At 34.7% G+C, this 12,806-nt stretch overlaps 1 protein-coding gene across 4 annotated transcripts in view; it reads left to right on the top strand.

The window, feature by feature from the left end:
* Positions 1-12,705, top strand: part of SamDC (S-adenosylmethionine decarboxylase) — a 42,683-nt gene extending 29,978 nt beyond the window's left edge. The window contains exons 5-10 of one of the 4 annotated variants that reach the window (XR_015837568.1): positions 1,259-1,446; positions 3,239-3,331; positions 6,734-6,754; positions 9,773-9,928; positions 10,854-12,148; positions 12,224-12,703. Coding sequence is in view for 2 of the 4 variants with exons in the window: in XM_088260376.1 (XP_088116502.1) it covers positions 1,259-1,446; positions 3,239-3,331; positions 6,734-6,754; positions 9,773-9,928; positions 10,854-10,991 (596 nt within the window). In the remaining 2 variants the exon portion in view is untranslated. Of the gene's footprint in view, positions 1-1,258; positions 1,447-3,238; positions 3,332-6,733; positions 6,755-9,772; positions 9,929-10,853 lie in introns of all 4 variants that reach the window. The other 3 variants (XR_015837569.1, XM_088260376.1, XM_088260377.1) reach the window with 3 other exon arrangements.
* The last annotated feature ends 101 nt before the right edge of the window (positions 12,706-12,806 follow it).

The raw sequence follows: 12,806 nt of genomic DNA, 5'->3' as shown, positions 1-12,806 counted from the left end.
CATCACCAGTCTGATGATGTCGGTAACGACGAAACCCGGTCGCTGGTCAAATAAAAAAGTGGAAAAGCTAAAAATATTGGTTTTAATCTAATAATAAATTAAAAATGCAATTCCATCACGAAGTGTCAGTGGATAATATAAATTCTTACCTTATGTTTTTCTCATTAATTTATTGTAAATATGCTTCTTATGCCTATTTATTATACTTGTTTATTGTTTTTATATTTTGCCATGTATTAGTTTAGGTTATTTAAAAAAAATATTTTATATATCTTTATTATTTGTGTTCTAGTCTTGTTAACCTTAATCCCATGTCCCAAAATGAGAAATAGAAATTACTCATCGGGAATATTATATGTATATATGACTTATGTATGTAATATGTTTTGAAAAAAAATAATTGTAAGGGCATAAATTTATCGCTTAAGGCAGTAAAATACCAGGTCGTTTTTAATGCAAAAACTGTGTTTTAAGCAAAAAAATTAATGACGTTAAATTTTACTTGGGTTTTAAGATTATTAAGTTAAAGCCCAATATACGATAAATCGATCGCCCGCAACTTTAATTTTATTTAGACCCGGTAACATTTGATGTAATTAAAATTTTGTTTAAAACATCGTTTTTGTATCGAAAAATAAGTTTTTTTTTTCGAAATAAATATACGGTTTTGAAAGGAAAAGAGTTATTGAAAGGTAAAAAGACATTTAAATATTTTTTTGAATATATCGCTCATTCCTTTCAAGAACGGCATAAATCAAAAATCGTCAATTTTCAGCTGTGCATGTTTTCGGAATGACTAGAAAATGTACTATATCCCAGCAAAAAGGCATATTTTCAACTTAATATTTACCCGCTACAGGGCAGAAAGTGTTGTTATGCATTTTGAAGAAAGGGTATGGTTTAATAATTTTTTTTTGAATATACTAAATATTTTTCAAATGGAGAAAAAACATTCAGGCTTTACCTGAAAAGATCTGTTGCACTGTATAAAGTTCAGTAAGTGGCTTGATATTTATTTTTAAAACATTGTATTATATTTTTTAACTTTAAAAACGTTCTCCTGAAAAATCAAGTTTTTATTTTATTTATGACGTTCTTGAAAGGAGTGAGCGATATAATATATTCATAAAAACAAAGAAAAATCCAATTTTTTGTTTGTTTAAATCGGGCGTTAAGTGACGTCCGGCTCTCAGCGTAGCCGGACGCTTACTGAATTCTATTGTTGCGAGTGGTCAGTTAAGAAGTGAAGTATTTGCAGGTACGGTGGGTGCGCTGGAGAAGGAGGAGAAGGAGGAGGCGGCGCGGCGCGCGCGGGGGGCGAGCGAGGCCCCGCGCGGCGCGCCGGAGCCCGACCAGACCATGGAGATGCTCATGTCCGACCTGGACCCCGACATCATGGCCATCTTCACCAAGGACCAGTCCAAGGACGCCAAGGACGCCACCATGGTAACCCAACGCCTATTGATGAATTTAACCCTCGGTCTACCGCTAACAAAAACTGTCCATAACTACCGTCCTTGGTCCAATGGACCCTCTTGTAAAATATGGTACAATCTTTATTTTTTTTTAAAGATGAATATTTGTGTTTTTATTATTTACATTTAGAAAACAAAACAAATAAATGCCGTACACGTGATAGAAGTGAAACTTCTTAAACAATAAAGAGTAAGAGGGAGATTTAGTGAGAGAGAGAGAGAGAGAGAGAGCATCTTAAAAGAAAAAACGACATTACAAAATATGCTTTAAAATATTCAGTTTATTATGCCATTGATTGGTGTTTCAATTGGTTTCATGTGATATTCTTTTTTTTTAAGATAAATATTTGTGTTTTTATTATTAACAAAAATACTTTTCAATGTTCGTACTATTTCTGTGAGCCTAAGCGGCTCATTATCAGAAATAGGTATCAAATTGTGGTAGAGTGGGTTCGAACCCAGAAACACTTGACTCAACAGTCTATGATACTAACCACGGGTCCACAACCCGACTTCTACTTTACTTATCTTCTTCTAAGTTTGTCATGTCAGGTCGCCCTGATGTCGACTATCACTTGAGAGTAATTGTCCTTGTCTCGGGCAACTCTAAAGGCGCCTCGACGGTCCTGATCCCCGTCCAATCTCGTATATTCCCTTCTATTCTTTACATTTAACCCTCTATACATATTAGTTATATATTATATTGAGTTTCAATAGACCCAACATTAACTTTGGAACGGGTTCGTTGGACGCACTTGGTAGGCAGAGGGTTAAACACCATTCCGGTTCTTCCAATATAGCGTCTTCTTATTCTCGTTCTCCATCTGCACCAAATGGTGCATAGGGCACCGTATCGAATCAATGTAATGTTGATTTGATCCTTCATTACTCGAAGGCAAGGTGGTCAGTCTTACGCTTCAGGTACCAGACCAGGGTAATATTAAATAAATATTAGCGTTTAAAAAAAAATACTTGTATTTATATGTATCAAGCAAAACCTAATACATACCTTTTTTGTTCGAAATAGTATTTATTACTATGCAATAAAGTTGTACAATCTGCTTGCATCATCCATAAAGTCATTAAATAATTAATCATATGCATAAAAGAGGTATATTTATAAATGGATAATGGAGGTGGATAGATTTAAAAAAGATTGCATCATTCAGCCATGTCTTTTTTATTTCATGTCATAAACAATTTACATTTCATATTAAGTATTGTGAAATGTGCTCTCGGTACAGGGAACCCAGTGAGGGCTTGTCAATTAATAATAATAATATAAAACCCTTATCCGCACCCAATGGTGCATAGGGCACTGTGTCATATTAACGCAGTGTTATCTTAATCGTTTACACATGAAGGAAAGGTGATCAGCCCTCCGCTTCAGGTACCAGTCCATGGTAATATTGAATAAATATTACAGTGAAAAAATCACTTATATTTATTTTACCCCCCTTGGGAATCGAACCCGGGACCTCCAGAACGTTAGCCGAGCGTGCTGACCATTACACTACGGAGGCGGACAATTACAATTTGTAATTATAAGTGTGATGAAAAAAAAATTGTGATTAAAAATGAATGCTTCTCAAGAAAATTAATAAAAAAAAGAATATAAAAATGTCACAGCTGTACAAAAAATTTATTTTTATTTTTTATGGTAGTATTTTGTTATTTCAAATTTCGCATTGGTTGGTTTTACAGCTTAGTGCCTTTATTCCATTATCCAACAAAGACATATATTTTATCATATTTATTTTTAGAAATCCGGAATTGAGAAGATCATTCCAGGGATGAAGATTGATGACTTCCTCTTCGATCCGTGCGGCTACTCCATGAACGGAGTGACTAAAGATGTAAGTAAACACCCCTTCTCTTATTCTTACCATAAACATAATCAGAATTCAAATTTTGAATTTTACTTTTTTGTCTGTGGTAATAATATCCATAGAAACTGCCACGATAAAGAAATTTTTTATGATTTATATTTTTCTATATTGTCAGGAGTTCTATGAATTTCACACATGGACTTGTCTTCATATTGCTTGAAGTTACATTATTACCCAGATGACTAGATAAATGCTACATTTGAAAAAATATTTCTACATTTTATTAGGTTACTATGACAAAGTTCAAACTTATTCTTATAAAATTATCACCATTTCAAAGTAATTAAAGAATTTGTTACATATCGCTCACTCCTTTCAAGAACGTCATAAATCAAAAAACTTGATTTTTCATATGCCCAAATCAAATTCCAACCATTTACTGCCATTTCCTATATACCTATCGTTTTAAACGTTTTAAAAGTTTAAAAATAGAATACAATGTATTAAAAATAAATATCAAGCCACTTATTATACCTTTTACTGTGCAACAGATCTTTTAAGGTAAAGCCTGAAGGTTTTTTCTCCATTTGAAAAATATTTAGTATATTTAAAAAAATTATTAAACAATACCATTTCTTCAAAATACAAAAACAACACTTTTTGCCCTGTAGCGGGTAAATATTATGATAAAAATATGCCACTTTTGTTGGGATATAGTACATTTTCTGGGCATTCCGAAAACATGCACAACTGAAAATTGACGAATTTTGATTTATGATGTTCTTGAAAGGAGTGAGCGATATGCCATCCTATGCTTAGTCATTATTTTTATCAGTGTTGGAGTAAGAATAAAAATAAGAAAATGTATTGTAACTCAATTAAGAATCAATTAAATATTTAAGTATATTTAACACATTCACTGCATTCAATAAACATACCTCGAACAATCACAAGATGCTGACAAAATTGTAATTTTCAAAAGCTAAAACTATGGCAGTCGCTCTGTGGTAATATGTATTCATTTTTAATTTAATGGTTTAATATTTAATGTCCACCTCCGTAGTGTAATGATCAGCATGCTCGGCTACCGTTCTGGAGGTCCCGGATTCGATTCCCAGGGGGGGGTCAAATAAATAAAAGTGATTTTTTAACTCTAATATTTATTCAATATCACCCTGGACTGGTACCTGAAGCGGAGGGCTGATCACCTTCCCTTCGTGTGTTAACGATCAAGATAACACTGTGTTTATATAATGCAGTGCCCTATGCACCATTGGGGTGCGGATAAGGGTTTCAAAATAGTTAAAAGTTTAATTTAATATTATAATTTTACTCGGTGAATACCACTATTTCTTAATATATATTGCGACATGTGTTTGCATTCCGCATCATTATCAAACCCCATCTGTGAATCTAAGTCTAAATTTTAAATTCATGTCCTTGTGACATTGAAGGATAAAGAGGGGGTAGGTGCTGTCGTATTTGATTGCATGTCATAAACAATTTTCTTTGATATAGTATTATCAATAAATATTTTATAATGTACCTGCACAGGAAAATTCAGTGCACTTTATTGTAATTTGAAATCATCTGTCTGATGAAATACAAATCGCTCACTCCTTTCATGAACGTCAGTAATCAAAAATTGACAATTTTCAGTTGTGCGTGTTTTCGGAATGCCCAGAAAATGTACTATATCCCAGCAAAAGAGGCTTATTTTTAACTTAATATTTACCCGCTACAGGGCAGAAAATGTTCTTTTTGCATTTTGAAGAAAAGATATTGTTCAATTATTTTTTTAAATAAACTAAATATTTACAACATTTTGAGTGTGTCCAAATACTTGTTCACAAAATCTGGATTATCTCCAATTACAGGAGTTATTTTCATATTATTTTTTGACATCTCATCAAAGATTAAGAAGAATATGGAAGTCTGGGCATTTACGGGGCTTACGACCGTCATAGGCTGGTTTAAGTGATCACTTTACACACGTGTAACATTCACCAATTCTACCCATTATTGACAACCACACTACTCAAATTCTTGGAAGTTTCTTTATATATGAACCAATTTAGAAACCTTGTTCATGAATCACTAGAACTTCACTAGAGACATCTATTGGTATATCATATTAATAAAAAGCTTCTTTACATCTCACCAATAGATGTCTCTAGTGAAGTTCTAGTGATTCATGAACAAGGTTTCTAAATTGGTTCATATATAAAGAAACTTCCAAGAATTTGAGTTGTGTGGTTGTCAATAATGGGTAGAATTGGTGAATGTTACACGTGTGTAAAGTGATCACTTAAACCAGCCTATGACGGTCGTAAGCCCCGTAAATGCCCAGACTTCCATATTCTTCTTAATCTTTGATGAGATGTCAAAAAATAAATAAACTAAATATTTTTCAAATGGAGAAAAAAACCATCAGGTTTTACCTAAAAAGATCTGTTGCATAGTAAAAAGTTCAATAAGTGGCTTGATATTTATTTTTAATACATTGTGTTATATTTTTATACTTTAAAAACGTTCTCCTGAAAAATCAAGTTTTTTATTCATGACGTTCCTGAAAGGAGTGAGCGAAATGAGTAAATTGTAACGCTTTCCTTTGGGAATTTGGGAGCTATTGACATTAAAGAGCATACAAGATGTCTAAATAATAACAATTATTTTGAATTTTTCCAATCATCTAATAGAAAATAATCACTCATTTGATAAAAAATAAAGGTCTAAATATATTATACGCAACAGAAGACTTCTTAAATTAGATTACTTAGAAATATTAGAAATTAAAAAGGCAATTAATGATAATTTACAACTTATAAAAACACAAGTAAACGATTTTTAAAAAGTCGGTTATTAAATATGTTTCCAATCACTCAACATCCCTGATACATTTGACTGTGACTGCAATTCAATATTCAATACAAAAAATAAATTTATGTTTTAATTTTTAAATCAAACAAAGATTTTTTGAGTCTACTAAGTTGTATTTCATCAACAAAAACACATAAAAAATTAATATTGTGACAATTGTTTCGCCTAGTTATGGCATTTTCAAACGAATGTCAAATTAAACCCCAAATCAACAAACAAAAGAGTAAAGCCACTTGAGATCTACCCAAGCTCCTTTGCCTAGCCGTCAAAATATTTTGAATATTGTTAAGTAGATAGTGTTTTAGTATTATTCAGTCTTGATAAAGAAGCGGTTAGCTTCGAAACCGGTAGACATTATAATTAAGTTATAATAAAATATTTATAGTGATTTTAAGACAAAGTTACATTTTAATTGTTAAATAAAACTTTCTCTAGATACGCTCCGTGAGAGATTCTCACAATGTTATTTGAAATGTATTACTGTTATTAATCAATATTCACATTTCTAACCCGCCATGTATTTTCTTTTTAACGCCTTGATCCATAAAGGGACAGCCTGATTTGCCAAACGTGAGTAGATAATGTGTTATGACCGTGTTTTTGGACTTGTAGTTTGAGAATTGACATACTAACACATTGGCTACGGTGAGGTTTGTTAAAAAAATATAATTTAAGGCGGTCGATATTTGATTGCACCGAAAGAATGATGACAGAAAAGAATCGATAATATTTTGACATCTATCTGTTCGCCTCCATGGTGTAATGGTTAGCGTGTTAAGCTACCGTGCTGGAGGTCCTGAGTTTGATCCCCACGGGGGAGGGGGGTGAAAATAAATATTGGTGATTTTCCACTAGTATTTATTCAATATTACCCTGGACTGGTGTCCCTGAAGCGCAGGAGTGACCTTGCCTTCGTGTAAATAACTATCAAGATAACTCTGCGTCAATACAATGCAGTGCGCCATTGGGTGCGGATATGGGTAAGAAGAAGATCTGTTTCACAGCAAAGCAAGACTAGAGTTTAGACATTTAAGATGTGTTTTTATGTATATGAAGTCGAAGGTCACTGAAATGCACAAATATGTGCTCGCCGTAAACAATGTGTTAATATTATGTTGCTATTGCATTAGGCATTTAGTTATAACTTGGAATCCATCCCTATGACGGCCTAAAAAAATTCCCCCATTCTACCAAGGGTATGTGATAATTTTTTTTTAAATATTGACATCTCAGTACAGATGAAGAAGAATTTGGCTATTTGCAGGGTTAACAACCTGCCATAGGCCGTATTATTTAGGACTTCATTGTGCACTGCTAGTTTAGCTTTTGCTGAAAGGTTTTTATTTGCTGCAACTGATTTTAGTGCACCATTCACTATTATTACATTATCTTAAGTACCTAACAAAACTATTAGATGAAGAAGAATATGGAAGTCTGGGCATTTGTGGGGCGGGGCTTACGACCGTCATAGGCTGGTTTTAAGTCATCACTTTGTGGGAATTACGACCGTCATAGGCTGGTTTTAAGTGATCACTTTGCGCACGTGTAACATTCAGCAATTCTACCCATGATTGAAAACTTCACCACTCAAATTCTTGTAACTTCTATATTTATTGTTCAATTTCGAAACATATTGCTTTAATTGACTAGAATTTCACTGGAGAAATCTATGGTGAGTTGAAAGAAGCTTTTTATTGAGCAGAAACACTTTTTTTCTGCAAGACTTCCATATTCTTCTTCATCCATGTTGACATGTCAAAAAAATAATGTTAAAAAAATAACTCCTTATTGGAAATAATCCAGTCAAGCATTTGGACATACTCAAAATGTTGTAAAAACTATTAGATAATGCTCCAATTTAGCAACGGCTTAATTATATGTGCTTCAAATGTATTATATATTCAGCGAAAGTTTTACTCATAATGTACATATTCTTTTTAAAGTCTGCGCCATGTTTCTTATCACTTATTACAGACTTGTGTTAACCTTTGCACTGTGTTTTAATCAATATCTAATGAAGGTTTTCAAACATAGCAAAGAGCTACAGTACTTAATTAGAAGTTATCTCGCTCTATAAATACATGTGTGTGTATCTATCTGCAATGTACACTTGCCTTAATTGACATAAAATAGTTCAAACAGTGCGGCTCCTTGATAATTTTTGGATAACTCGTGGGTTGACAAACAATTTACCAATAAATAATGATAATACCGGGGCTTAAAGTGATTTTTTTACTTTTAGCCCCGGTACATTTTGAGTGTGTCCAAATACTTGTTCACAAATCTGGATTATCTCCAATTATAGGAGTTATTTTCATATGATCATATGATCACTTTACACATGTTACACGTGTGTAAAGTGATCACTTAAACCAGCCTATGATGGTCGCCAGCCCCGTAATTGCCCAGACTTCCATATTCTTCTTCATCTTTGATGAGATGTTAAAAAATAAATTGTAATTTTTTATATGAAGAGTTTAAGTAAAAGAGATGCCAATAAAAAAAATATAGGTTCCTCAACTTGATATGAAACGTTCTATCATTCTTTTTATATGAAGGAAATCTGAGAATTCCAGGGTTTACGACCTGGCATTCGGCTGGCTTAAGTGATCACCAAGTCCTCATATTATGATTTTTATTGTACTTGAAAGCTTTTTTATCTCAGACATTTCTAAATTGTCAACACAATTTATATCATAAATACAAAGTAACTCACTGCGTACGATAAAAGTTTGATAATTGAATGCACTATTTATTTAAAAGTGTGTCTGTATCATATAATATCTTGAAAATCTGCATGGTTTGATGAAATATTTTTTCAACATGATTTTATATGAATGTATATCGACTCCTTACTTTTATACATATTTTTATATCTTTACTTCCAACTAACAAAAAAATGCAATTCTTTCTTCGAAAGGACGTTACTGCCATACGAGAAAGGGAAGGAATGTGTGAGAAAAGAACGATAACACAGGTTTATGAGGCTAATGTAGTTGGAGATAGTAGCAGAGGAAGACTGGGGAAAACCCGTTATAATCGAGTAGGTCAAATACTTGAAAGTGGTCAGGTTGGGAGTCGGAATAATCGGCGGGTATGTATGAGGCAAAAGCATGAGGCTTTCCTTTGTGTATTTAACGATTAAGATAACACTGCTTCTATACGATGCAGTGCCCTATGCACCATTGGGTGCGGATAAGGGTTATAAGAAGAAGATGTATGAGGAGATCCATGAATGTTGAAGAGCCGACGATAGTTTGTAAAGACAGAGTGGTGTGGCATTCTATTATCTCAATAAAATAAAGTAAAGCAGATATTTAGTAAGTTTTTGGAAACGGAATGAACGAGGAAGAGTAATTAGGAAAATGATGATAGCAGTAATGGGGCACCCGGGGCTGCATGCCTGTATTCTTTGCCATTAAATATGTATTTTTAAATATATTATGAATATATATTTTAAATATATAAAAGGGGCAAGACATCCTTTCGATAAAATTGTGTTTTTTGGCTTTACACATCCATAGGAGGGGTGGCTATATCCGCCGTTCTTTATCATTAGTAAAACAACTCGTCACTTTTGGTTTCCAGGGTTGCTACATGACAATCCACATTACTCCGGAGCCGGAGTACTCGTACGTGTCGTTCGAGAGTAACATCCCTGCGGAGAGCTACGAGGAAGTCATCACCCGTGTCATTGACACATTCCGTCCGGGGAAATTTGTGCTGACTGTCTTCGCCAACGAGGTAATGACATTTTAAACACATCAAAAAAATATATATGGAACAAAGGAAAAATAAAGGAATGGGTAAATGATCAATAGTTAATTCTATGAAAATTGTAAAATAGTTTATATTCTTAATTTTTTCTCTTTTTTGTGTGCATATTAGGTTAAAATGGATAAAAACAATAAAAAATGTAAAAGAACTCCACCGACAAGATACATAAGGTGGCTTGGTGGGTCTCTGCAAAAAATATTTTAAATTTGTTTAAAATTGTTCTTTAAATAAATGTATGCAATTTATGTAAATAAAAATAATAATATCTTATGCAGCACACAAATTATTTAACAAAAAAAAACATAAAATTTTTGTGCCCAAAATCCGAATGTGTCAAGGTCATATGAAATTGGCTTATTATCGGTGCACATCCTCCGATTGGTAAACATTCTAATTTCATTGTCACTGTTACTACTTTTAATGTATCAATCACTGGATGAATCTGACATCGTAAGGCGAAAACAATACATGTTTACAAAAATTGTATTTCTATTTTTTTCTAACAATTAGTTCAATTTGCTTTTATGTGAATATTATTGACGAATCAAAAGTTTAGAAATACAACTTCCTAGCTTGACCGCCAAAATACACTGGTGTCATTATCGATATATCGACGGGCGCTCTAGGCAAAATACCATCCATCTATCTGCATCCAAATGGGGCGCTGCATTAAATGGACACGATGTTAACTCGAACATCAAGTATATGAAAGTAAGGCAATTACTCCTGTGTTCCAGATTCTTGGACTAAGGGAGTAGAATATGCGTGATGGGATACGGATGATGCGAGTGAAGAACATTATTGCTCTATTAGAAAGGAATAATAATTAGTTTTCTATCAAAAGTCGTCATCTTGGAGTAAATATGTATATATGAAGTTATGTTTTGTTCAGGAGTCGCTGGTGGCAGACGCGCCGCGCTCGCTAAAGAAGCTGTCCACGTTTGGGTGCTACCAGCAGAAGGACGCGCAGTACTGCCGCTTCTCGGGGTACGACCTGCACTACGCGCTGTACTGCAAGTTCCCCAGCTGAGGGTCGTGGGGCAGCCGCGCCGCCCCGCCGCGCGCGCCCCCGCCGGCTCCGCCCCTCGCCCTGCAGAGCCTCGCGGTCGGCGGCAAACTCTACTCTATCCTTTTCCTAAATTTAACTTTCGCAGATGACACAAAACAGGACGACGCGCCGGTTTCGAACCTACTTATGAATGGAAATGCCTTGATTGATAACGGTGGTGCTATCGCAACAGACGAGCTTTGCTGGGCGGACGACGTTCTCTTCTCCGCGGAAGCGCAATTCGATTATTTTTGTAAAGAGTACAAGGCGATCGTGAAGAATATATTCACCGCAGACTTCTCAAAGAACGCCATCATTATACAGATCATAATAACTGGAGTCATTTTGTTATCGGCCTATCTGTACCTGAGAAGCGTCGTCACCTTCTCGCCGCTAGTCTTGTTTTCCAGGTGGCGCAATAAAATATCATGAGGCTGATCGCCGAGTTCGAGCGTTCGGTGTCGATGCGGAAGTCCCCAGCTGCCATTCCGTTTCGTACTCTCCGCCGACATCGACGCTCGCGCTGTTTTCCCGGAATGTTTTCTTTTTTTGGCCAAATTTTGTCCGGCACGGATGAATTTAAGGAGCGCAGTGGACCGCCGCGTCCCGCCTGTCATAAAGTTTTGTTTCCAGAGAGCGGTATGAATGCCTTAGTAGAACAAATTTTTTACTAACAAAAGAAAAGTGAAATTTATAGAAATGTGATCGGTCATTATACAATTGGAAATTTTTACTCTTTTTATATTCTATCAATTCTATTATAGCATTCATACAAGGTATGTTTTCGGTAGATACGTCTCCGCCAGGAAGTAGTATGTATCGAAAGAGCATTTATAAATTTTAAGAAATAAATGTCATCTATTATATTATATTGTTAATCATATATTAAAAGTTTTAATACTACCGTTTATTTGTTTGCGTCAGACCATCAGTTTCAAGCGCAAACAAAAACGGGTCCAATACTCTTTACTTTATAAATGTTTATAACTATTATACGATAATTTAGAGAATTGCATTTGTGGAGGCAATTTATTATAAACTGTAATCTCATTAGTCATGTTGGTGGCAATCTGTCGCTGCCAGTGATCTAAGGTCACGTTGGTGGCGATGTGTTGCTGCCAGTGATCTAGATCATGTTGGCGATCTATCGTTGCCAGTGATCTTGGATCATGTTGGTGGTGATATGTTGCTGCCAGTGATCCAAGACCATGTAGGTGGCGATCTGTCGCTGCCAGTGATCTAAGGTCACGTTAGTGGCGATATGTTGCTACCAGTGATCTAAGGTCATGTTGGTGGCGATATGTCGCTGCCAGTGATCTAAGGTCATGTTGGTGGCGATCTGTTGCTGCCAGTGATCTAGATCATGTTGGTGGTGATATGTTGCTGCCAGTGACTTAAATATTCCATTCCATTCAGTGTGATTTAGAAGTTTAATAAACCTTTGTTTTATATAAAAATATTTTAATGGACCTAAATTAAACGTACAAGTTTAGCGACATAGTCTCATGTGATGTCACTATTCTCGCACGCTCGGTGCACTCGGTGTACAGCAGTGCACCGTACCGTGTGGCTTGGTGGCATATTGCATCATCCGTATACTCGATGGTAGCAAGATAGAATCTATAAATGTCTGTTTACCATATTATAAATACATATATGTAAAACTATTGAAGTTTAATAAATGTCTACAAAAAGACGAGAGTTTTATTTTACCCGTCCTTCATTCATTAACTTAATAACCATTATTATTATGTACGTGTAAATACAACGAAATGTGTCCAAATTTAGCCTGTTCGG

Source organism: Brachycentrus maculatus, unplaced genomic scaffold (genome assembly GCF_059751285.1).
Source record: "Brachycentrus maculatus isolate JH-2025_06_01 unplaced genomic scaffold, ASM5975128v1 h1tg000134l, whole genome shotgun sequence".
Taxonomy (NCBI): Eukaryota; Metazoa; Arthropoda; class Insecta; order Trichoptera; family Brachycentridae; genus Brachycentrus; species Brachycentrus maculatus.
This window is presented reverse-complemented; position numbering and strand designations above follow the sequence as displayed.